At 42.2% G+C, this 23,019-nt stretch overlaps 3 protein-coding genes across 5 annotated transcripts in view; 1 reads left to right on the top strand and 2 right to left on the bottom strand.

The window, feature by feature from the left end:
* Window positions 1-2,114, top strand: part of tanc1a (tetratricopeptide repeat, ankyrin repeat and coiled-coil containing 1a) — a 52,366-nt gene extending 50,252 nt beyond the window's left edge. For both annotated transcript variants that reach the window (XM_054732387.2, XM_070554834.1), the window contains one exon: window positions 20-2,114. In XM_054732387.2, coding sequence (XP_054588362.2) covers window positions 20-1,358 — 1,339 coding nt within the window. In that variant the 3' untranslated portion in view covers window positions 1,359-2,114. The remainder of the gene's footprint in view (window positions 1-19) is intronic.
* wdsub1 (WD repeat, sterile alpha motif and U-box domain containing 1) lies at window positions 1,984-13,766 on the bottom strand. The gene is made up of 13 exons (XM_015953430.3): window positions 13,699-13,766; window positions 12,932-13,329; window positions 12,410-12,597; window positions 9,685-9,771; window positions 8,468-8,561; window positions 7,735-7,768; window positions 7,617-7,657; window positions 6,501-6,607; window positions 6,383-6,400; window positions 4,548-4,574; window positions 4,211-4,390; window positions 3,082-3,216; window positions 1,984-2,995 (listed from the first exon to the last, which is right to left on the bottom strand). Exons 2-13 carry the CDS (start codon window positions 13,327-13,329, stop codon window positions 2,844-2,846), a joined length of 1,461 nt encoding a protein of 486 aa, XP_015808916.3. The 5' UTR covers window positions 13,699-13,766; the 3' UTR covers window positions 1,984-2,843.
* Window positions 13,767-14,419: 653 nt separating this feature from the next.
* Window positions 14,420-22,354, bottom strand: gtf2f2a (general transcription factor IIF, polypeptide 2a). Of its 2 annotated transcripts, XM_015953426.3 has the most exons (9): window positions 22,213-22,342; window positions 21,657-21,730; window positions 19,898-19,922; window positions 18,613-18,751; window positions 16,536-16,589; window positions 15,663-15,744; window positions 15,444-15,543; window positions 15,046-15,189; window positions 14,420-14,941 (listed from the first exon to the last, which is right to left on the bottom strand). In XM_015953426.3, exons 1-9 carry the CDS (start codon window positions 22,276-22,278, stop codon window positions 14,819-14,821), a joined length of 807 nt encoding a protein of 268 aa, XP_015808912.1. In that variant the 5' UTR covers window positions 22,279-22,342; the 3' UTR covers window positions 14,420-14,818. The 2 variants fall into 2 exon arrangements, with proteins under 2 accessions (XP_015808912.1, XP_015808913.1); XM_015953427.3 differs by lacking the exon at window positions 16,536-16,589 and having other exon boundaries at window positions 22,213-22,354.
* Window positions 22,355-23,019: the final 665 nt, after the last annotated feature.

Below are 23,019 nucleotides of genomic sequence, written 5' to 3'. Positions count from 1 at the left end.
TTTTGAATGTCCTCCCCAGACAGTTTGCTGCAGCACTGGCAGACCTCCACGAAGCAGCACGACTCTGCCCGTCCAACCGGGAGATCCGACGCCTGCTGGTGCGAGTAGAGGAGGAATGCAAACATTATCAGAAGATATCTGGCAGCAGCACGACGCAGGGTTACAACAGGGACCCTCACACCCACCACCATCAAACCACAGAGGAAGAGAGAGACATTTATTCACAGGGAAGTCTAGAGAGGCAAATCCCTGTTGAGCTGGCTGATGTAGAGGGGGAGCGGGGGGAGGAGGTGGGTCTGCACTGTGGGAAAAGTCGAGAATTCTGGCCTCTGAATCCGTACGCATCTGACAGGACACTCCCTGGAGGTGTCGCGATTGGTTTGGACGATCCGTCTCCGTGTTTACCTCCAGAGGAATATGTGCAGAACCAGCTGTTTGTGGACATGACTGAACCTGTTAATCCCGTCAGCAGACAGAACCAGAGCATCAGGACTCATCACAACTGTCACTCCCTGCAGTCAGGAAGCAGAGGTGGGGTTAGGCCTCTGTCGCTGTGTGGACCTTCTAGTCCTCTGCCAGGCAGACACATGTCTGCCTCCCTGAGGCCGGCTCCATCAGTCGGTATCGACATCGGTCATGGATCAGCCAATGAACATTCTCGACACAGTCCCACCGAGCATTATCTTCCCCTGTCTCCCAACAGCTCGTCCCCACCTGGACCTCTTCAGATGTACCAGCCACGTTCCTCCAACTTTTCCAGGGGCTCGGAAAGACTGTCCACCCATGCTGTGCCTCAGGATAGCCTGGCTCTCGCTCTGGGGTCTGGGATGGAGGTTAGATGGGACGGTGGTGGAGGAGGAACGGCGGGCTCAAGAGGCTCCAGCTCCAGTCAGGCCTCCAGTGGAAACATGTCAGATGGAGGAAGGCAGCAGGCGTCAGATGCCCCCTGCCCCATCAAGAGCAGCGGCAGCTTCAAGTCAAAACCTGAGCTGAAGCCTCGGCCCTTCATGGGAGTCATGGACAAAGCAGTGCGAGTCCAGGGCCAGCAGACCTCAGGTCTGAGTCGACAGGGTCAGGGAGGAGGGGGCGCGGAGAGCTTCAGCATGTCAATCATGGAGTTCCAGGGGCAGAACAATGAGTTAAAACGCGCCTCATTCCAGGAGCAGCTCCCTGGAAGCCAGCAGCAGAGCAGGGAGTTTGGAGAACGTTCCCATCAGCGAGAGACCAGAGGCTCTGCATCCTCCCAGCTCCTCTTCCCCGAGGGCAGGAGCAGACAGGCGAGCCTTACAAGAGACAACCCAGCTCTGCACGTGGCTCCCATTAAACCCAAACGCTCATTTATAGAGTCCAACGTCTGAATTTAGATTATCAAAGCACAGAGACGGGCTGTTTTCAACATGCTGTGCTCCACATAAGGTAGCAAGGGGGAAGCGCTCCCTTCCCCGTGCCTGTTGTGTAGATTTCTGCTGCTGCGCTGCATTCCCAGTCTAGAACCAGTGTTCAACTCAGGCCACAATGCTTTTGCTTACATGTATACAGCTAGACATACCTTAAGTGGGGATAAAAAAAATAATGTATAGATCTCAACTTTTAAGTAGTTATATCAATACATAATCAGAAAAGGCTTTGTGCACCAATATACGAAACCTCGTGCTGCTAGCTGCAGGTTATGACCATTTCTATTGTCAAGTGTCTTCTAAAGAACATTTATATTTGTACGGTGTACACTACATTTGTAGAATCCTTGTGATCGGTCAGCATAAGGGGCTTTACGAGCAACAACTTTGTGTACTGAGAATTCTCTCTTGGTGCATTTGATAAAACAGACAACACTGTAAATGACATGATCGGAAACCTCTTGTCATAATTTAACATGATTGCCTAAATCTTCACAGTATACATAATGTTATTTATTTTTGCATAGAGAACATATTCAGATGAAGAGTTAATGAAGTTTGCTGCACACAGAATGTAAGACAGGGGGAAAAAACAGCAGATTTAATAGATTGCATTATGTTCATAGTTGTCAAAACCCCTTTACAGTTATGTCATGATAAACAGAATGTCACCACATTATAAGTGTGGTTTAATAAAACTATTAAAGGAGAATGACATTTCTACTTCTGCTTCTTTCACAGTATGGTTCAGAAATGTTCATATCTAAACATTAAACTAATAAAATAACATTTAAATGGTAGAAATTTTTAGTACATAATTTCATGCAGTACATGCCTAAATCAATGCAAGCAAACAGTATTTTGTGTTTGAGTGAGGCCTTACCAACGGATAGCCATTAGGGTCAAAAATCCTTGGGAGCACAACCTCCAGTCAAAGGACAAGCACATCAGACTCCTTTTCATAACTGGCCACAAGCCAAGATGTAGATGTGTAAAACAACGTTTATGAATGGGGAAAGTTCTATAACTGTTACAAATCAGTAAATGTGTTTTGTCTTCACAGGCTCCCGTAGAACGAAACATGGCTTCTGATGTGGTACTTAGACCTACTCCCAGGTATTTTAGACCTGATTTTTATGGTTATTTGTTACGAAATCACCAACGATTTTCAACAGTTAAGCATCATTTAGTTCCGTTTCAACAACACTTCGATGAATATTTCCAAAGTTTAAAGGTAAAAACATCTCTTTAAGATTAAGTCAGCAAAAAGAAAAATGACCAGTGTCAGGGAATGATCGGTGAAGAAAGTCTGTCCAACATTAACGAAGACAATCCTGATGACCAAGTCCCAGCAGCGGATGGTGACGTTAAACAGCAAACCAGAAGAGACCCATCATGAGAAGAAGTGAAATGATGTGGGACAGATGTGATCCTGTTTCTGGGATGCTACTGGCTGGTCTTCCAGCGGCTAATGGCCATTTTCAGGGTGTGGTTGGGGGTGAGCAGAGTCGTCAGTAAGGGGAGGTTCGTCATGGGGCTGGAACGGTTTTTGGTGTTGATCCAACTCTCAATGGCCTCTCGTTCGTACGAGTATCCATCTGTCAGAGAAAGCAGAATTAAAATCAACAGAACAATAAGGACAGAAATAAGTGTTTTAAAGGGAAAAGCTCTGGTTTTGCTCTACCGGCAGCAATAACAGGCTCCCTCATCAGCTCTCTGGTGATGGGACACAGAAACTCGTCAGGAATCCCAGAACAGACGGAATCATCCTTCAGCTCCTCCACCTTTCGCAGGAGTTTGCTGCGCAGGCCGACCGAGTCTGAAGTGGTTGACAGGAGAAAATGTGTTCTCATTATGAAGAATAAGAGGAACCGTCCCGTCAAGTTGTCACTATGAACGTTCGTGGCATTTGCCATTTCCGCGATTAGCACTTTCCACTCTTGAATGGCAAATGAGAGCGTGGGTGAGAGTGGAAACGGTTTGTCCAACTCAAACACACAGCAGACACCCCAACGCGTTTCACTGGGAATGCTGAAGATATTAAAAATGCACGAGCTCACACAATAGAGTCAACCACAGCTGAAGACAAAACAGGTGTATGAGGTTGCTGACAAACTTCCTGGTGCTTTCTGCTCAGCACTGTTCTGTAAGTTAGCTCTGCTAAGGTGGGATCCATGCTGCGTTACTAAAACCTGATGGAGGTGAAGACAAGCTGCCACAGCTCTGGTGCTGAGTAAACGGAGCAGTGATTGACAGCGACTGTGGGATGGAAATGACGATGGGGCAATACGACCAGCGTTGGCTGATATATGCCTTAGACTGACATCAACAACACTCCGACTGTAGCCTTGTGGGACCGCTCATGGATAAAACCCACAGCTACAAGAACTAAGAATAAATTAATAAAACATTCAGAGTAGACTTGAGGAAAAACCAAGATGGCTTGATGATTTTAGATGTAAATCCACTTTAGACCTCATGGGAAATTTGTTTTGAGGATTGGGTTACATAACTCAAAGTGCGCCAGATTAAAGCGGGAACTGGCGAAGCCTTTAAAGCTGAGCAGCCTAATATTATGTAATCCTGCTGAGGAAAACCCTGCTGAGCACACATCCCTCAAGCATAATTTAAATCCATCTAAAAAAAAATAAAGCATCCAAACATGTCTGCTGTGTCATCATCATCATCATCATCATCTGGGTTATTTTCCTACTTTCTCACACAAAAGACCAGGACTGGGATTACGACAGAGGGAGGAAGTGAAGAAGTGACAGTGTGCTCGCTGAGCAGCGTGTTAAGTCGCTCTTCCTCACCTATGCTCAGCTCTGACGCCAGTGTTTCCTTGGTGAGACGGAGCAGCTCTGTGCCGTCTATGTTATTGGCCTTGAATTTGTCCACCAGTCCCCCAAGTCCCTCCTCCACTAGCCACTCGGAGACATCCTCCTCTGACCAATCGGCAACCAGCAGCTTCGATCGACCTGCCGCGGGTTTTCCTGAGAGGGCGAGTCGAGGAGAGAGGGTCAGCTACAGGCAGCTGCAGCGCAGTCTGATCACATATAAAAGATGGCTGTAGCTTGGATCGCACTAATAAGGTTGGAGATCTTATTTGGTGTTTTGGGGTAAAATTTGAAGATAAAACAACAAGTTTACCTTCATTTGATGTTTGTGCGCACTCTTCTAGAACATGAGAAAAAGGAAAATGTGAAACTTTAACCAATAAATATGTTCAACACAAAATAGTTGCATCAAAACAAACCAAAAAGTCCCAACTCATGAAAATGCTAAATGATTTAACGAGACTTTACAAACAGAATGAGAGCGGGACGTTTTAGTTAAAGGTGTGGCTAACTGAATTTTTTTAATGATTATTCCTGATTATAATCAGTCACTCTGAGTTTTTCATGCAGGCTGAACATGAAAATAGTCTCCTACACCTATCTCCTGCATTAGTTTCTGATGGTGAAACGCTAGGATTAGAAAATCCTGATATATTTATGTCACACTAAATTTGCTTCCATCTTGGCTCATGCCCACCCACAGGAAGGTTTTTTTTTTTTTGCAGTGAGGTGAGAGAGCAGAGTAAGGACTTTGCAACATGGCCGAACGCATTTTGTTAGCAATCAGAAGTGAGGTGTGTGCATATGAGCAATCCTGCTGTTTCCAGCCCACGTCCATCCATCCATTTTCAGCCGCTTATCCGGAGTCGGGTCATGAGGGAAGCAGCCTAGGCCCAGACTTTTCTCCCCCCAGCCACTTGGGCCAGCTCCTTCTGGGAGATCCCAAGGCGCTCCCTGGCCAGGTGAGAGACAAAGTCCCTTCAGCGTGTCCTGGGTCTTCCCTTGGGTCTTCTCCCAGTTGGACGTGCCCAGAAAACCTCACCAGGGAGGTGTCCAGGAGGCATCCTGACCAGATGCCCGAGCCACCTCAAATGGCTCCTCTAGATGTGGTGGAACAGCGGCTCTACTTCAAGACCCTCCCGGCTGACCGAGCTTCTCACCCTATCTCTAAGGCTGAGCCCAGCCACCCTGCAGAGAAAACTCATTTCAGCCGCTTGTGTCCGCGATCTCGTTCTTTCGGACACTACCCAAAGCTTGTGACTATAGGTGAGGGTAGGAACGTAGATCGACCGGTAAATCGAGAGCTTCGCCTTCTGACTCAGCTCTCTCTTCTCCACGACAGACCGGTACAATGCCCGCATCACTGCAGATGCAGCACCAGTCCGCCTACCGATCTCACGCTCCAGTTTTCCCTCACTCGTGAACAAGACCTTGAGATGCCTAAACTCCTCCACTTGAGGCGGGACCTCGTTCCTGACTTGGAGAAGGAGTTCTACCCTTTTGCGATTTAAGACCATGGTCTCGAATTTAGAGGAGCGGATTCTCATCCCAACCGCTTCACACTCGGCTGCGAACCGCTCCAGCGAAAGCTGGAAATCACTTTGATGAAGCCAACAGGACCACATCATCTGGAAAAAGCAGAGACCGGATCCTTAGGCCACCAAAACAGATCCCTTCAACACCTAGGCTGCACCTAGAGATCCTGTCCATAATATGAACAGAATCGGTGACAAAGGGCAGCCTTGGCGGAGTCCAACTCTCACATGTAATGAGCTCGACTTACTGCCGGCAATGTGGACCAAGCTCTGACACCGGGCATACAGGGACCTAGCAGCCCAAATAAGAGGGCCTGGTACCCCATACTCCCCATAGAAGTTTTTAGACCACCTCAGCCCCAGACATTGGAAAGGGGGCTGTGCCTGGCCGGGCTTCATGGGTAAAAGCCCGGTCACCAGGCGCACGCCAACGTGTCCCCACTGCAGGCCAGTCAGCCCACCTCTGCACCAGCAAACCTCTGCATCTCAGAACAGGAGCATCATAGCTTTTTTTAATGACTCATAAGACATTGATATACACTAGAGAACACTGCAAATGTGAGTAAACCACACTTTAAAGAGTGAAAATAGTTGGAATAATAAGAAAACTAACCAGGCAACATCTTCCCATCTTTTCATCAGATGTCACAAGCAGCAAAGGTGAAAAAACAATAATTAGAAAACATGTAAATATGATATATTTATTCTTTTAATACGTGTTCCTCCCTCACCGTTTCCACTGCATCCATCCTCCAGTCTCCAGATGTTCACACTTTTATCCATAGATCCCGTAGCGATCAGAGACGACGTTGGAGAGAAGGAACATGCCGTCACGTACCTGCAGCAACAACACAATCACAAGAATACACAGCCACATTAAGCTAAATGTACGAGAAGCTAAGGGTTAAATAACTGAAACATTTAAGTCACCATCAAGGGGGGCATTATCTATTTGTTCAGGTGATGATCTGCTCATCCTCCATCATGCAGCTACATCAGTGTTTATTTCACCACGTGACAGGCTGCACCAAAGATCTAAATCAGGATTAAAATCTAATTTTCAGCTGATTTAGTAAAGCCAGAGCCAAGTTAATGAGGACAAGCTCCCTAAAACTTAAGCTGAGAAATGTAGATCTACAGAAGCTGCTCGGTTTCACACAAAGAGCTGAGAGAAGAGCCACAATCAAGGCCTTCTGTGAGAGTTTTAAACGAACAGCTCGCCTAAAGTCAAACGGGTTTCCTGGAGACATTTTGTCAAAAGTTTCGATTGAGTTTCTCAGCATTTATTTTCCTGCTTTCACTCTAGTTAGTGATGTTTTTTTTCTTCTAAAGCAGTTTCCTTTGCCCCACTGAAAGGAGCCTGATGCCTTTCAGACACAGGTGGCTGGATCGATGTGTAAATGGCTTGTGTGATCATTCATCTGACTTGAGTGTGTGTGTGTGTGTGTGTGTGTGTGTGGGGGGGTCCTACCTTATTCTGGAAAACGGTGATGCATCACAATCTTTTATCAAACATTCACCCTTACAAAACTTTGAATTACTTAGCATCAACAACAAAAACGAATCTGAAATTGCTTTAAAAAAACATAAATGTTTTTAAAATAAAGAAAATAGCAAAATTTCTATTTATACACACTTTTGAATTTAATGTTTAATTTTAAATATATTAATTATGTGATGACATAAATATACAAACTAATATCTACTTGTTAAATGTAAATCTGAGAATATAGCAAGTTAAAAAAAGTACTGTGATAAGGAAAATATGCATGAAAACAATAATGCCCAACACATCTTTTATTATCTGATCTTGTTATAATGATCGACTTCTTTGCTTTAACACTCACCTCTCATGGTGGTTCAGCGTGTAAAGCAAAACTGCATTATCCTGGAGAAAACAAGAGCAAGATGAGCAGAATTAAACAACAGCTGGGCAAAAGTTCATATTGCTACAAAAGTACTCACTGCATCATAGACTGTAACACTCTTATCCACAGACCTACAAAAATACAGACGTGATGTTAGGATTCAAAAAGTAATGCTCTAGAAAAGTTGACGTTTCAATACATTTTAAAATCGGGTGAAATATCATGGCCACTGTCTCCCTCTAGCGGCTACAGTCAGTGTTGCACACCATGGATTGTAGGTGACCTACTTTTTATGAAAATCTATGTTTTAAATCAATCTCTTGATTCTAAATAGATGTAAACATTAAGACTGACCAATTTAACACAAGTAATATATATATATATATATATATATATATATATATATATATATATGTACACACACACACACACACACACACACAAAGCAATAATAACCGATATAGTTACGTTTGAGTGTTTAAAAATAAAATGTGTGACTTCTGTTACTGACAGGGTGAAACACGATCATGTATGCAATCAAAAAGAGGTTTTTTCTCCATCGGCATCAGTCAAAACCAAAACTAAAATGGTCCACACAAGAATTACGTATTTATTATTTGTTACACCCGCTCTGCCTCTTCTTTGGCCATCTGAGATGTTTTGAGTCTGTAAAGCCAATTTCTGGAAGTTGATTTACAGAAAACATTCAAACAAAAAGCTAGAAGTGGCAAAAAATAATTAACCTGCAAAGCCTGAGATTTTTCATTTAAATGTTAAAGTGAGAAAAGAAGAAGAGAAAAACAAACTAATAATAATAGACTATGCCTCACCCAGAGACAAGCAGCTGCCCATCTGAGGAATATGCACAGCAGAGGACCGGCGCCGACTGACCCGTTAATGTGTGCAGGAGCTGCATCTTGTAGGCTGAAAATACAGAGTAACATGCGTATCTAAGCATTTAATAACATTCAGGCTGAGTTATGTGGGGCCAACTAAAACAAAGTGTTATTAGTTTTACAGTCCAACAGTACAATAGTATTACAGTAAAAAAAAAAAAACCTAAAATGATTGCAAACTTTCATCAGTAACCAAGTCAAGTTAAGTTCACCAAACAGCACGGCCGCTGACCAAAGTGTTGTACAAAACAGTTAAATCAGAAAATTGTAAATTCAGAAAATAAATATAGAAAACTATGAAAAAAGAAAATTTGCAACAGTACAATAGAACAGAAATAAATTCCCACAGAAAAAAAAGTAAAACATTTAATCACCTATTGATGAAAAGAATCAAATCTTGACCAAACAATACGAAGTTCCATTCAGTCACTGGGGTGAAAGCACCGGTCAGAAATAATGAGTTAATCCATCAAACAAATCTAGTAAAAGAAACTTTTGTTTGTTTGTGTTTTTCCACAATGCAAAGACAGACAGATAAGTTTATTTCAGACTAAAACATTCTAAAATGACTATGTTTTCATCCATGAACACCATATTTTAACTAAGACCCCTCCAAGTTATCATTTTTGCCTGACATTATCCATAACTCACCTTAACTATTTAGGTTCAAGGTTTAGAAAGATTTCAGGCCTAGAAAATGCTAAAATGGGCCCAAGCTATAACGCTTCCATCACTGTTTCACAGATGTGCAGTAGGACGTTGAACGGGTTGTCCGGTAATTGGAAGGTTGCAGGTTTGATCCCGGCTCCCGCCAGAGAATACTGCGATTGTGTCCTTGGGCAAAACACTTAACCCACCTTGCCTGCTGGTGGTGGTCGGAGGGACCGGTGGCGCCTGTACTTGGTAAGCCTCGCCTCTGTCAGTGCGCACCAGGGCAGCTGTGGCTCATCACCAGGATGTGAATGTGTGTGTGAATGGATGAATGATACACTGTAGTGTAAAGTGCTTTGGAGTCCTCTGACTCTGAAAGGCGCTATACAAGTGCGGGTCATTATCATTTGTATTCAACAAAACTAAATATTTATTTTCCAATCATGCAGTAGCCTTCGGGCTTGTTTACACAGTACTGAGCTACACAGAACCACGCGTACCTCCAGAGCGGAGCTTGTTAATGGCCCAAATCTTCAGGTGGCAGTCTTGTCCGCAGGATGCCAAATGAAACTGTACGTGTTGACCACCTAAAAAACATAAACATTAATACACACTCTGTTCTTAAGGTGGATTATGACTGCTGATCCCTCCACAACAACACATGACAAATACTACAAATAATATTTTACCAGCGTATTAAAAGACAGGGGAATTTTCAGCCCTCTCTGTGACAGACCCAGTTGGACACATCATGGACTCCTGGAAACAGTGGAACTTGATTTGTTTATCTCAGCTGTCTGTGGAGGACTCTGAAGACATGTGGAAATTTGTGGTGTTGGTGTCAGGTTTCCTGCTCACTGGCCTTGGAGGCTTCCTGGCTTACCAGAAAATTAACGAGCTGTCGAGGAATATTGGCCTGATCCCGGAGCTCAGAGATGGTTTGCACCGCGCTGTGAATGCACAGATTCACAAAATTGTCGAGATGAATCGTAAGCTTGGAACTTTGGTCGAGATTTATTCATTGGCACAAATGATGGATGCCATCAAGGAGAGAGTGGACGAATCAGAACGGATTGGGATAGTTTAATGTCCATTATTGGGATTTTGAGAGGTTGAGGACCAAGGAACTTTAAGACAGAGACGAAATTATCTCTGTTTGGCCCCAAAACAATTTCTAATCGGAATCTGGTGCCCTTGAGCCTGCAAGGCTCCAACGAAAACTCCCCCCTCAGAAGATATGTGGAATGTGCCATCGCTATGGCAACTCAACTCTGTCTCCTATCCCAGCCTGGGCGGGACTGTGGGAAGGCCGGCGAATCGTTCCAGGGTCAAAGCAACCCTCCAACCCTCTATGCTTCTCCCCCTGTTCAGACTGAGGTGACATACGCTGCTTATCGTGGCTGCAGGAACTGAAGTGTGGATAGTCCCAACCCACCACCCCACCTAGTGGACACTTATGTTGTGTAATGTCTGAAGTCTGTTGCATATCTGTCTGAGGTGTTTTTTTTTTTTTTTTTTTTGCAGAGCAAAGCTGTCCTCCCTGTGGAGGGTAACTCTGAAGTGCCTTTTTTCCCCTCCACCTGAACCAATCCTCAAGTAACTCTCTTGTCTCTATTAAGGTAGCGCGACTCAGGGTTGCGAATGACCACAGTCACCAATTCTTGTCATGTGGCTAGCCCATGTATGTCTGATCTCTGAATGAATTGTGTGTACTGAAACTAATTTCCCTCTGGGATTAATAAAGTATCTTTGAATTGAATTGAATCTGGTTGCTGCACAGCATAAGGCATGTATATTTATGCCATGAGAATATAATGCAAAAAAAAAAATCATAATAATTTAGAATCAACTCAAATCTGTGAAAAAAAACTGGTAGCATCTGCTTTCTGGTACAAATCTGCAATTGAAGGCGAGATGATACAAACAGAGGGGAAAACAACTTAATGGAGAGAAAACAAATGCATTGAAATGTATAAAAGTGGTGTGTTTACAGACTGAAAAAAAATCTAATTTGTGACTCAGATTAGTTGATCTCCAAATTAAATATTTATTTATGCATCTTTACTTAAAGGTGCATTATGTAGAAATGAAGTAAAAATTACATCCTGTGGTAAAATTTGGTGAACAACTCTGGGGCTTTTTGCTGTGTTCAAATTACAATTGTCGGCGCTGCGGTAGTAGCTCGCAGGAGACACTGCAACCCCACACTCACAGATGGTAAATAGTAGTTAAGACCCTCCTTCCTTTGTTTTGAAAGGAGAAAAACTGACAATCCCAACAGCCAGATGGATATGAAATATGTGTCGGTATAACCTTCCTTACAAAATGAAAACATTACCCCGACTGCACACTGGAAGCAAAGGCGGTGCGGAATGGCAGTGAATCGGCACCGCTACAAATAGAATCCATTATAGTCTATGAAGTGTAACAAACCAGCCGCAACGCAGCAATTTTCAGGTACGACCCGGAAGCAGCACGCCGCGCCACTAAAGATAGGATCGGGTTCTATTTTTTCTGTGGGACGCTTCTGGGATGCATCAATTTCCACAGTTTACATAGGGCTAGACAGGAAGTCACACACTATTTCAGTGTAAAATCCCCAGTGATTTTCAAAATAAAAGTATTGCAGTGATGCAATGTCAAATATATGAAGCTTACATGTGACCTAACGGCTTATTTGCTCACAGCATCGATCCAGAGGGGCAGCAGTGAGTTTTCATGGCTTTATTCCTGGCGGTGGAGAGGAACAACATCATATATGACATCACACAGTGATATAAAACGTGATTTCCTTCATTTTGGTTTAATGGCAGATTGCATAAACAAACCATACCCTTTGAAGTCTCAAGGGATCATGTGATCTCACGAGTCAAGCGAGGAGCATAGCAGAGAAGCCACTTCGCTGCTGAGACTCTCCCAGTGTGCACTTGAGTGAAGTGACTGTCGCGAGTAAACCTTCCGCTAACATTCCGCACCGCTTATGCTTCCAGTGTGCAGTAGGCGTTAGACTCTTTTGGGATTTTCTCACAGTAAAATTCTAACTATATTCTTACATACTGCACCTTTAATGCTTTCAGTGTAATGTAATGTAATTACATTGCCTCCTGTTTTGTAGTAAGTTTCTGTAAAGAATTAAATTCATACATTTTGGTTTTACTTCCTGGGTGAATTAGAAGCGCCTGCTGAAGCTGTGCAACAAGATAAACTGACAGGAATGGTTCTCACCACTGTGGATGCTGGGAGCGAAAGTGCAGCAAGACACCCCGAGGTCATGGGCGTTCTTCTCAGCATGGAGCTGGTTCATGTGCAGGTCCCAGAGACGCAGATCCCCATAAGTGGAGCCGGTCATGAACATCTGACTGCAGGGGCTGAAGGAGCAAGCTACCATGGTTGTGTCACTTACTCCCCCGGTCCTCGAATACAGCGACAGGTGAATTATTAATAACATTTCAATTAACTGGAACTTATTTTTCTGAAATGTTTGTGTTTCTCAAATTTGAGTCGTGTTTTGGATACATGTTGTTTTGAATTAATAAAATGAAGGAGCAATGTAAGGCATTGGCACAGGCTAAACTCTCAGATCAGTCTGGCCACCCTCATCAAACTTTCAGGGGGCACCCCTGGAACTAGTAAAATTGTTTTCTCAAACATTTTATAATCACCATTGCATCTTGAATTAATTCCACAGATTTAGCAATAATCTGATTCTTTCATCTGTGCAGACATTCAACTAGTTTTAAACTCTACCTGCGCAGTTGCTTGGAAGGGAAATCCCACAGAGCCAAGGTGCCGTCAGAGGCACCGGAGACCAGGTGGACAGAGTCTGGGGACACGGCACAGATCCTGACAGGGCTACGACCAGGGTGCTCCAGGACTGCCTCGATGTCCCCAGTGACCACGGACCAGACCACCGTGGTGGCGTCAGTGGAGCAAGAGACAAGGAACTGACCGCACGGGCTGAAGCAGCAGCAGTGGACGCTGTAGCCGTGGCCCGTCAGTGGTGAGAAAGGCAGCTCGGAGAAGTCATGAGTGTTGTATATCCTGAGAGTTTTGTCCCCAGAGCATGTAGCTAGCAGCTTAGCGGAGAAGGCACACCAGTTGACATCGTCTTGATGGTTTTGTAAGGTGCAGATTAGAGACGCCATCTGCAGGGTTATGGCGCAAGAATCAGTGGTGTTTCAGCTGGTACAGGTAAATGCTACCTGTTGTTTTTCTTTCATGAATAAGGCGAGAATATAGCCTGGCAAGCCAGACTATATATGTGAATATATAACTTGCAAAGCAAGAATGTGGTCTAGTTCACTAGACTAGCGAGAATAGGTCTGGTTGTCTAAACAGTGTTTAGGACAATAACAGCTGGTGCAGCAGCTCTGCCTCATAATTAATTACAAATGTAGCTTGGATCAAAAGCCCAACGGGTGAACCAGGACCATTGAAGATTAAATTACAATAAAATCTATCAAATGAGACACTGTAACGTCAACTAACATGATTACTGTGGAGGTAAACCTCACCTTTGACCGTGGTAGTTGTCGGTGTTTACTTCCCAACAAATCAGCTGACCGTGACGTCAACACAAATGCTGCATTTGCTGTAGCTCGGAAATATTCAACTCGAACAAAAATTATATTTTAGCAAACATTTCTATACATATATGACTTAATAGATTTAGTTAAATGATCTTCAAAATAATATAAAAATAAATTTATGTTAAAAGGGAATGCTTAGAGGTGAGTTGGGGCAAATGGAATCACTGGTCACTGGTTCAGACAGTAGTTGATTGTTCAGGCTAGTTTGACAGTTCCTGTCTAAAAAAGCGTAACCAAATATTCTGGTCTGTTAGGCATATAATCAACGATCAGTGCAGCTCAACACTTAACCTGTTGTATGAACTTTGAACTGTATGAAAATATTCAGATACAAATCAAAGTTAATCTAATTTGATTACCTATAATACAATTCAGTGGCTTGGTGCAGACTCAGTGAATTTCCTAATATTCTCAGTTGAAAAACATTGCAGAGGTGGTGCATCTTTATAATCTTTATATTCAAATTATGTTTGATATGACAATAAAATGCATTTTGCAACAGCAGTTTTGTTAGTCACTGAAGAGATAATGTTATGAAGGCTTTTATCTTTGTTTTGACATATTTACTACAGAAGAAAAAAAAGACAAAGACCAGGACAACTTGAAAGACTGGAAACGTTTCTTCAAAATAAACATTTGAAAGATATTTTACTGAAACTGTTTTATTAATCAATGGGTAATAACCAGTCAAATGAAAATGACAATGTGGCAGTAAAATCAACACGCTATATTACAAGTCTATAACACTAAAACCCACTTTATCATGAGGATGCAAAAACTCAAAAAACACTGTTATGAACTATTTTATAAACACATTTCCAGCACGCTAAAATATTGTCCAAATGCTTGACTCATCAAAGTCATCCTCTGTTGGATGAACGTAGTTTTCAGTCAAGGATGAGAGGGAACCATAATAAAACACACACAAAAAACAGCCTTTATTCCATCATTTTGTTTTCTGGTTTGTCTCGAGTTTGGGAGAGAAAATCAGAAGGGAGCTCATGCCTGATCCAGGGGGGACGCCATCCCTTTGGGAGAAGTAAAACTATTCATCTGTCTTTTCCTCTCCTTGGTAATGTCTGTACTCTGGCCTGAGTTCCCAGGTGTTCTTGTGCGTTCCCTTTATATTGTAGATGCCAATGTCCCGCAAGATTTCCTTCAGGTAAGTCTGTGTGTGTGTAAGTGGGGGGGGGAGAAGAAGCCATTATGAGAGATTAAAATACTCTTGGTCAAGAAGAAACAGAGATGTAACATGCTTTCTTCTGATCTTACCACAGGCTGTTTGGTGATGTCCACCAGGTCTTTGATGTTGTAGTACTGGTGCTTCTCAAAAGCAGAAAACAACATGTCCAACACCTGCTGCTTCTCTGCTCTTGCTCTCTTGCCTTCCTCTTTCTTTTTCCTCTCATACTCACGCTGTAGCAAAAAATGTTTTTTGATTATTAGACCACATGCACCGCTAAGGAGGAACCCAGTAGTTTTGATTGCCAACTGAACTTTTAAAAGGCTGTCAATCTGCTACTGAAGACACAAATCCATGCACTCTTCAGTCCGTTTTTTTAACAAATGAATTACAACAACTACATTAAAATGAGAATTTAAATTCATAATCACAATAAACCAAGCGAAAAATATATTAAAAAAATATTGACCTGTGTTCGATTACTTACATTGTATTCATGATTGGCCACAGGTTTGTAGTTGTTGGTGACGGGTTTGGACAACTGCTGGGACAGCCTGGCTGGCTTGGAGGACTCCTCTATTTGTAACCTGTTACAAATACAAACATTGTTTTCACACAAATACATTAAAAAGTCCATTTACAGTTCCAAAAACATTTGCACGCTACAACCACGATTGTACTAGAGGTACTTTGTGAAAGTACTGACTTCTTTAGTCTCATGTAGCTTTCACTAACAGCAGGTCTGCACTCGGCTCTCTGCACCACTACCCCCTCCAAGGATAGTTTATCTGAAAAAGAACAAAGTCAATTAAAATGTGATAAAACTTAATATAATGCCCACTTCTCAATATGATTTAATGCAAGTAAACAATAAAGGTAAGAAAGAAAAGGAAGAATGATGAAGGAAGGTACTGTACATACGCAACTTTATGTATGTAAAAAAATTACAGACGTGTGCTTTTACAATACAATATGTAACTTCAAAACTACACACATTTCTGAAATTTGCTTCTACTTTTTAGTAGAGCATACATTTGTTTTATATGTGACTTCATGTACATATGTATATATCTGACAACAAACTGCAGCAAACTTTGGACCAGAAATACACAAAACTCAGATTGTTCCAAAGAAAGATACGCTCTTTCCCCCTTTAAACAATTCAAACTAGTGAATGTTTAGAAATTACTGACTGCACAAATAGTTCTTTAACATTAACCTTTAGAATGATTTATGTTATTTATTAATGCAACCCAACATTTCTCCAAAAATGAGCGCTCTTTTCTAACGTTTCCACAGCTGACTCTACAACCAACAACACAAGCGTCTGTGTCCACCCAGCGTCCCATCATGGACGGATTTCCAATGTGCAGAAGATCCACATGAGCTGCACAACAAAGCTCCAGAAGACAATGGGCCAGTGTTCTGCCTCAGGGCAAGGAGAAACACATCTACAGCATCACATGTGCTTCTACCAACATGCTTTTGTGGCGTGTTATTGATCATGCCTCAAGTGCCGAGTGAGACAGTTGCTCCAGTGATGCAACTTTGTCACCTGCTGCTGAAACTGAAGACTCACCTGGTCCTGCCCCCGCCCCCGAACTGCTGCCATCAGATCTTTCTTCTGACTGGCCTACGGGAAGGGAGGGATGGAAAACATGGAAATACATGGGAATGGAGAACAAACAGTATGAGCTACAACCGGGGTTTAGCCTCACACAAAATGTTAAATCACACAGCTTCATGGCATATTCTCTGACAGGCACACACGCGTGGCCAAGACCAGAGCAAACCACGGCTTCAGGACAAGCAAGCACAGATAACCGAGCCCAACACTGACACACATCCAAGGCAGGGCTGCACAGATGCTTGTTTTTATACACCTAATGTTAAAAAAAGTTTGTTATATTTTAGTTGTTTTTGTCCTTTTGTGGATAAATAGGAATCTGTTTCTGAATCTCGTAATTTTGAGCAGGTAAAGGTTAAAGGGAGACTAGGCAGTTAGTGCCAGTTTAATAGTACCGAAAGCAAAACTTATCTCCTCGCTGTGCATTCGTCTTTTTAACACCTTAATCTAATGGGCTCGACACACGGGAGGCGACAAACGACCTCGATCAGCGAAATTTGTCGCCGTCGCTTTTGTTACCTGACACACGGGAGGCAATACGCGGCAGCGGCAAAGCCGTCTATGCGTTCTGTTCCATGGCAAAATCGAAACTTCCGTTGTTTTGTTTGGCTGTGTCAGGTTGGAGGGGTTATTTAAGCGGTTCAGAGTTAAAAAAACGGTAGATATGATGTTTCAAAAGGTGCTGCTAGAGTTATGTGAAATCTTACTTCTGATTTTACTATATAAAACATAATAATAATCAACTTCTCCTTCATGTTTGCTCGGAGGTGTATGGAGCATCCTGTCCGCTCATTGGTCAGTGAATGAAACCTCCGTTGATTGGTCCTCGTCCGGGCGACAGCGATAAAAAGTTGAAAATGTTTCAACTTTCTGGGATCGCGTCGCTGGGTCGCCTGTGCACAAGCGCAAAATTTCACACGCACGTTTTTTGCGTTTCGCTTGGTAGGAGGGAGACCCACGATTATCGCTTTGTCGCGCATGTCTCATTGAAAATTAATAGAGGAGAGGCGATGTCGCCTCCCGTGTGTCGAGCCCATAACAGCTGAAATGTCTCCCTAGTCTTCATTAGTGTCTACATGAGTGATTCATCACTAAATGAAACAAATAAGCTCTGTTCATGATCTAAAACATGCAGGAAACACGATGGAACCAGACTGCAGCACCAGGTGTGTCAGCTCCCTTTTTTCCCCCCCAAGTCCAAAAAACTGGACCAGCACTCTGAAGTTGCAAGTGAAAATATTTTGTCCACAGGGGGCGGTGGAGATCTGAGTGATGTTTCATCAACCCTGTAAAGGGTAATTTTAGCACATACTGGCTCAAGAAAATAGTTTTAAATATGAAAAAGTTGCTAAGTGTCCCTTTAAAATGACCTGATCAAATTATACGAAGTAGCAAATTCACTGTGCAGCCCTAAACCACACACTAACAGAGACATAACATGATCTTTCAAAGTAAAAGCACTGCAACACAAGTCCATCAGCACCAAGCATAAATAAAACAAAACCTTGGTAATGATCGGAGAACAAACGAAGCCGGTGAGATTCAAGCTAAACCAAAGAAACCCATGCAGAAATCAACGATTTGTGTTGACTCATCCACACCATGTTATTCTAAAATGGGTTGTTGTGACAGATCACCCTCAATCAACTGTGAAGAATGGCATTAGGCCTAAACGGGCACATCAACAACAGACAGAGATGAATAAGCAGTGAAACTGCAGATCCCTTAGACGAAGGAACAAAAGGACAAACCAGACTACGCTTTTCCATTGAGTGTTGACTTTCCACTTTGTAAAGTACATATTTTATATGTACCAAGTTGCAAAAGTGGACAACTTCACACTCAAACACAACACAAAGACAAGCAGCCGGACAGGAAAGACTGAGTTTGATGAAAGCACACTGCACAAAAGCAGAATGGAGATTTCCAAACTCTGGAGTCTGGTGAAGAGGACTTTGTGGACACCAACAAGTCTCATGAAGCAGCAGAGGTTTAGACTTCTGATCCTTCAGCTGGGTACAAAACTCACCCGAGGAATTCTCTGTGAAGACTGCCAGGATCTGACCCCCCACTGCCTGCATGGTAAAGGGATGGTCACGAGGTGCAGATACCGTCTTATCTTCTAAACCTTCAATCACAGTCAGCTCTTCATTCAAAGTAAAAGACACCTGTAGAGAGAGGAGTGAATTCAATTTCAGCTTAATCCAGGAAGCCAGCAGAACATGAATTATCTGAAATATGACTTATAAATCAAATTATACCTAACCACCAGTTCTAAAGATGAATTCAGTAAGCAATTTGCATATGTTGCCATCTTGTGGCACCGCCATTGCTGCGGTAACACCATTGTCAGGGATTCATTCATTATGCTGCCATTAAAAAACTGATCCTCTAGTGACAGTGTGACGAATACCTGCATTGATTGTTAAGACAGTGGCCTCCAGTAACTGATGAAAGTTAATCAAATTAATACCAACATTAATGACCCGAAAACCTGCAACTACAGGTGTCTGATGGAGGGTCAAAATTACTTGAGCTCAGGATGGGTTGTGCAAATTTTACACCAACTTTTACACAACTAAACCATACTGAAAGGATCAGTAAGAAATGCACAGACAATTCATTGTCACCACAATGTGGAAGTGACCATGATATGAGAGAATGGCCAGGTTGTAAGTGTCTACATGGCAGACAGAGACAGCTGCAGCAGCAACACTGCAGCACTCCTAACATGAAGGAGGCATCAAGCTGGGTCTGACAGCCAGGTCCTGCATGGACCGCAGCATCTCGTATAAGATTTTCTTTTCAAAATCTAGAGTTTTCTGCTATATTTAGAAAAGCTGGTGACTGCACACATCCTCCCAGTCTTCATAGAAAGGCTCGCAAATAGAAATAACTTCCACTTCTTGCTGCTTATTTTCAAAAGCCCGCTTCGAGCACAGCACCTATGGCTAACTGACTGGGAGCGGTCACTGCAGTACTGGTAGTGGCTCGACTCCCAGTTATTTAGCTGCATCTGTATTTACAAAAAGGGCACTTTGTAAAATTCTTTAGATGATTCATTATTACTCAGAACAGCTGATCATTGTTTATTTAAATAAAACAAATCGTACTGAACGAGATGTGTTTGCTGGAGAATTTGGTTTAAAGCCTGTGAGCTAATCTAAAGTAAACTGATCTGAAGAAGTTTTTTTTAATTTATATTATTCTTACATTCGTTTGTAAAACCATAAAAAGCTTATTAAAAAGGCTGCGGCTCTGACACCTATAGGGTGTCAGTTGGATGGAGTCTACTATCCTTGAACTTCACTTACCTCCGGCTTTCCTTGGTTTCCTTTCCTTAAAAAAGAAAGTAAAACAACAATTTTAACTTATTTATTTGGCAAGAAAATAGTTTCACATGTTAAAAGTAAAAGTATAACAAAAACACAAAACTGCTGAAACTTTGCAGAGGACTCTGCTACTTCAGGTCCTTCTCAAAAAATGTGCATATTGTGATAAAGTTCATTATTGTCTGTAATGTACTGATAAACATTAGACTTTCATATATATTAGATTCATTACACACAATCAAAGTAGTTCAAGCCTTTTATTGTTTCTAATGATGATTTTGGTATACAGCTCATGAAAACCCAAAATTCCTATCTCAAAAAATTAGCATATCATGAAAAGGTTCTCTAAACGAGCTATTAACCTAATCATCTGAATCAGCTGATTAACTCTAAACACCTGCAAAATATTCCTGAGGCTTTTAAAAACTCTCAGCCTGGTTCATTACTCAAAACCACTATCATGGGTAAGACTGCCGACCTGACTGCTGTCCAGAAGGCCATCACTGACACCCTCAAGCAAGAGGGTAAGACACAGAAAGAAATTTCTGAATGAATAGGCTGTTCCCAGAATGCTGTATCAAGGCACCTCAGTGGGAAGTCTGTGGGAAGGAAAAAGTGTGGCAGAAAACGCTGCTCAACGAGAAGAGGAGACCGTACCCCGAGGAAGATTGTATGTAGCGAAGGACCAATTCCAGACCTTGGGGGACCTCCGGAAGCAGTGGACTGAGTCTGGAGTAGAAACATCCAGAGCCACCATATACAGGAAATGGGCTACACATGCCACATTCCCCAGGTCAAGCCACTTTTGAACCAGAAACGGCGGCAGAAGCGCCTGACCTGGTCTACAGAGAAGCAGCACTGGACTGTTGCTCAGTCGCCCAAAGTACTTTTTTCGGATGAAAGAAAAATTTGCATGTCATTCAGAAATCAAGGTGCCAGAGTCTGGAGGAAGACTGGGCAGAGGGAAATGCCCAAACGCCTGAAATCCAATTACCCACAGTCAGTCACGGTCTGCGATGCCATGTCAGCTGCTGGTGTTGGACCACCGTGTTTTATCAAGGGCAGGGTTAATGCAGCTAGCTATCAGGAGATTTTGGAGCACTTCATGCTTCCATCTGCTGGAAAGCTTTATGGAGATGGAGATTTCATTATTCAGCATGACCTGGCACCTGCTCACAGTGCCAAAACCACTGGTAAATGGTTTACTGACCATGGTATTACTGTGCTCAATGGGCCTGCCAACTTTCCTGACCCCCATAGAGAATCTGTGGGATATTGTGAAGAGAAAGTTGAGAGGCACAAGACCAAACACTCTGGATGAGCTTAAGGCCGCTATCGAAGCATCCTGGGCCTCCATAACACCTCAGCAGTGCCACAGGCTGATTGCCACCATGTCACGCCGCATTGAAGCAGTCATATCTTCAAAAGGATTCCCAACCAAGTATTGGGTGTATAACTGAACAAAATTATTTGAAGGTTGACTTTTTTTTGTACTGAAAACACTTTTTTTTAGTGGTCGGATGAAATGCAAATTTTTTTGAGATAGGAATTTTGGGTTTTCATGAGCTGTATGCCAAAATCATCAATATTAGAAACAAAGGGCTTGAACTACTTTGGTTGTGCGTAATTAATCTAATATATATGAGTCTGTTTCATCAGTACATTACAGAAAATAATGAACTTTATCACAATATGCAATTTTTTTTACAAGGACCTGTATATAGACATTATTTATACATACTTGCATATTCTGAGTTTCCCTACTTCTCCTCTGCCAGTTGCTTTTGCCCATTGCTGAGAGAGGTATTTTGGCACCTGTATGCAGAAACATGAATGCTACTTCTCACTTTAATAAAAGGTACATCAAACCATTCTTGTAGCAAAATATGGAAAATTCGTTGTATCAAAACTATTTAGGAAATATAAAAGTAGAGTGGAACAATCCTTTATTCAAACTGTAGTGACACAACTTCCACAAGAAGAAACCCAGATGCTGCTGCGAACCTGTCACGTAGCTTTAGCTAACAGCCAAACGACTACTCTCTATAAAGGCGTTAATTTGCAAGTGAACACAATCCTAAATCTAACACAGCTGTCATGCGTGAATAGTTTTCCTGAGATTATCTTCGAATGTTTCAACTTAATCACGAAGCACAACTTAACTCGGTTAACTACGAAAAACCACGAACAACTTCATTTCAGTTTTGCTAAGCTAGGAAACGTTTAGCCTCTTTTAAATGAAGCGGTCAAACGTAAAGCTCAGTAACTAATGCATATCGGAATGAATATAAACACACCTTAACAAGCCACACACCAGTATTTTGCTTTGCTCCAGTTAAGTCTACCTCTCCTTTTTCTGACATGTTTCAAAACGATGCTAAAGTAAACTGCATCAATCACTAAGCGCATGCGCGCACAAAACAGGTAGCTAGCTACGGCAAGTCGGATGGTTAGACACATTTTTATAAATAATCGTTTACATTTACTTGTTTACTTTAAAACCAAAACCCACACAGAAAAACAATTTGAGATATTTTTTTAGCTCAAGCTATAAAGAAGTGCTACTTGCCTATGAGAAGCCTGCAAAAAAAAAATAAATAAATAAATGACAGCACATTTCATAGCAATTTGTTTATAATTTGCTGGTACTGTTTTTGTAATTTTAATGTTTATTTTACTTATTGGGGTATCATTCGGGTTCTGAACAGCAGAGGCAAAAATAATGCAATAAGTCTGTCAAAGAAAGTCTAGTTTTAGCCAGTTTGGGGTTAATAAGTAGGATATATTATTTGCATGGCAAGAAGTTGGTCTAGTTCACTATAGGCTAGATTCCAAACACCAACAGCATTTGGAAAAGAATATAAGAGTAGTTGCTGCCCTCCAGTGTCTAAAAAGCCAGAACTACACTCGGTCGGTATATATATATATGACATTACTGACTTTAACACATACTCATTTATACATTCAGTGCCTAAGCATTAGAGTACAGGGCACAGAGATCATCTACATTCATTCCACAGTCATATATTTGCATAATTAAACTTTATTCTAAGAAATTCACTGGATGGATATATCCCATTCATAGAAGAAACTATTTTAACTTC

The sequence above is a fragment of the Nothobranchius furzeri genome, chromosome 9 (assembly GCF_043380555.1).
Source record: "Nothobranchius furzeri strain GRZ-AD chromosome 9, NfurGRZ-RIMD1, whole genome shotgun sequence".
In the NCBI taxonomy this organism is placed as follows: domain Eukaryota; kingdom Metazoa; phylum Chordata; class Actinopteri; order Cyprinodontiformes; family Nothobranchiidae; genus Nothobranchius; species Nothobranchius furzeri.
This window is presented reverse-complemented; position numbering and strand designations above follow the sequence as displayed.

Excerpts from the sequence above, each read along its gene's own strand:
- gtf2f2a (XM_015953426.3), bottom strand. The coding sequence starts at position 22,278 with ATGTCAGAAAAAGGAGAGGTAGACTTAACTGGAGCAAAGCAAAATACT. Across the intron at positions 16,590-18,612 it reads CTTCACAGAGAATTCCTCGG|GCCAGTCAGAAGAAAGATCT; the intron begins GTGAGTTTTGTA and ends CCCTTCCCGTAG. Across the intron at positions 14,942-15,045 it reads ACATCACCAAACAGCCTGTG|ACTTACCTGAAGGAAATCTT; the intron begins GTAAGATCAGAA and ends ACACACACACAG.
- wdsub1 (XM_015953430.3), bottom strand. The coding sequence starts at position 13,329 with ATGGCGTCTCTAATCTGCACCTTACAAAACCATCAAGACGATGTCAAC. Across the intron at positions 3,217-4,210 it reads GGCGTCAGAGCTGAGCATAG|ACTCGGTCGGCCTGCGCAGC; the intron begins GTGAGGAAGAGC and ends CAACCACTTCAG. Across the intron at positions 2,996-3,081 it reads GGAGCCTGTTATTGCTGCCG|ATGGATACTCGTACGAACGA; the intron begins GTAGAGCAAAAC and ends TTTCTCTGACAG.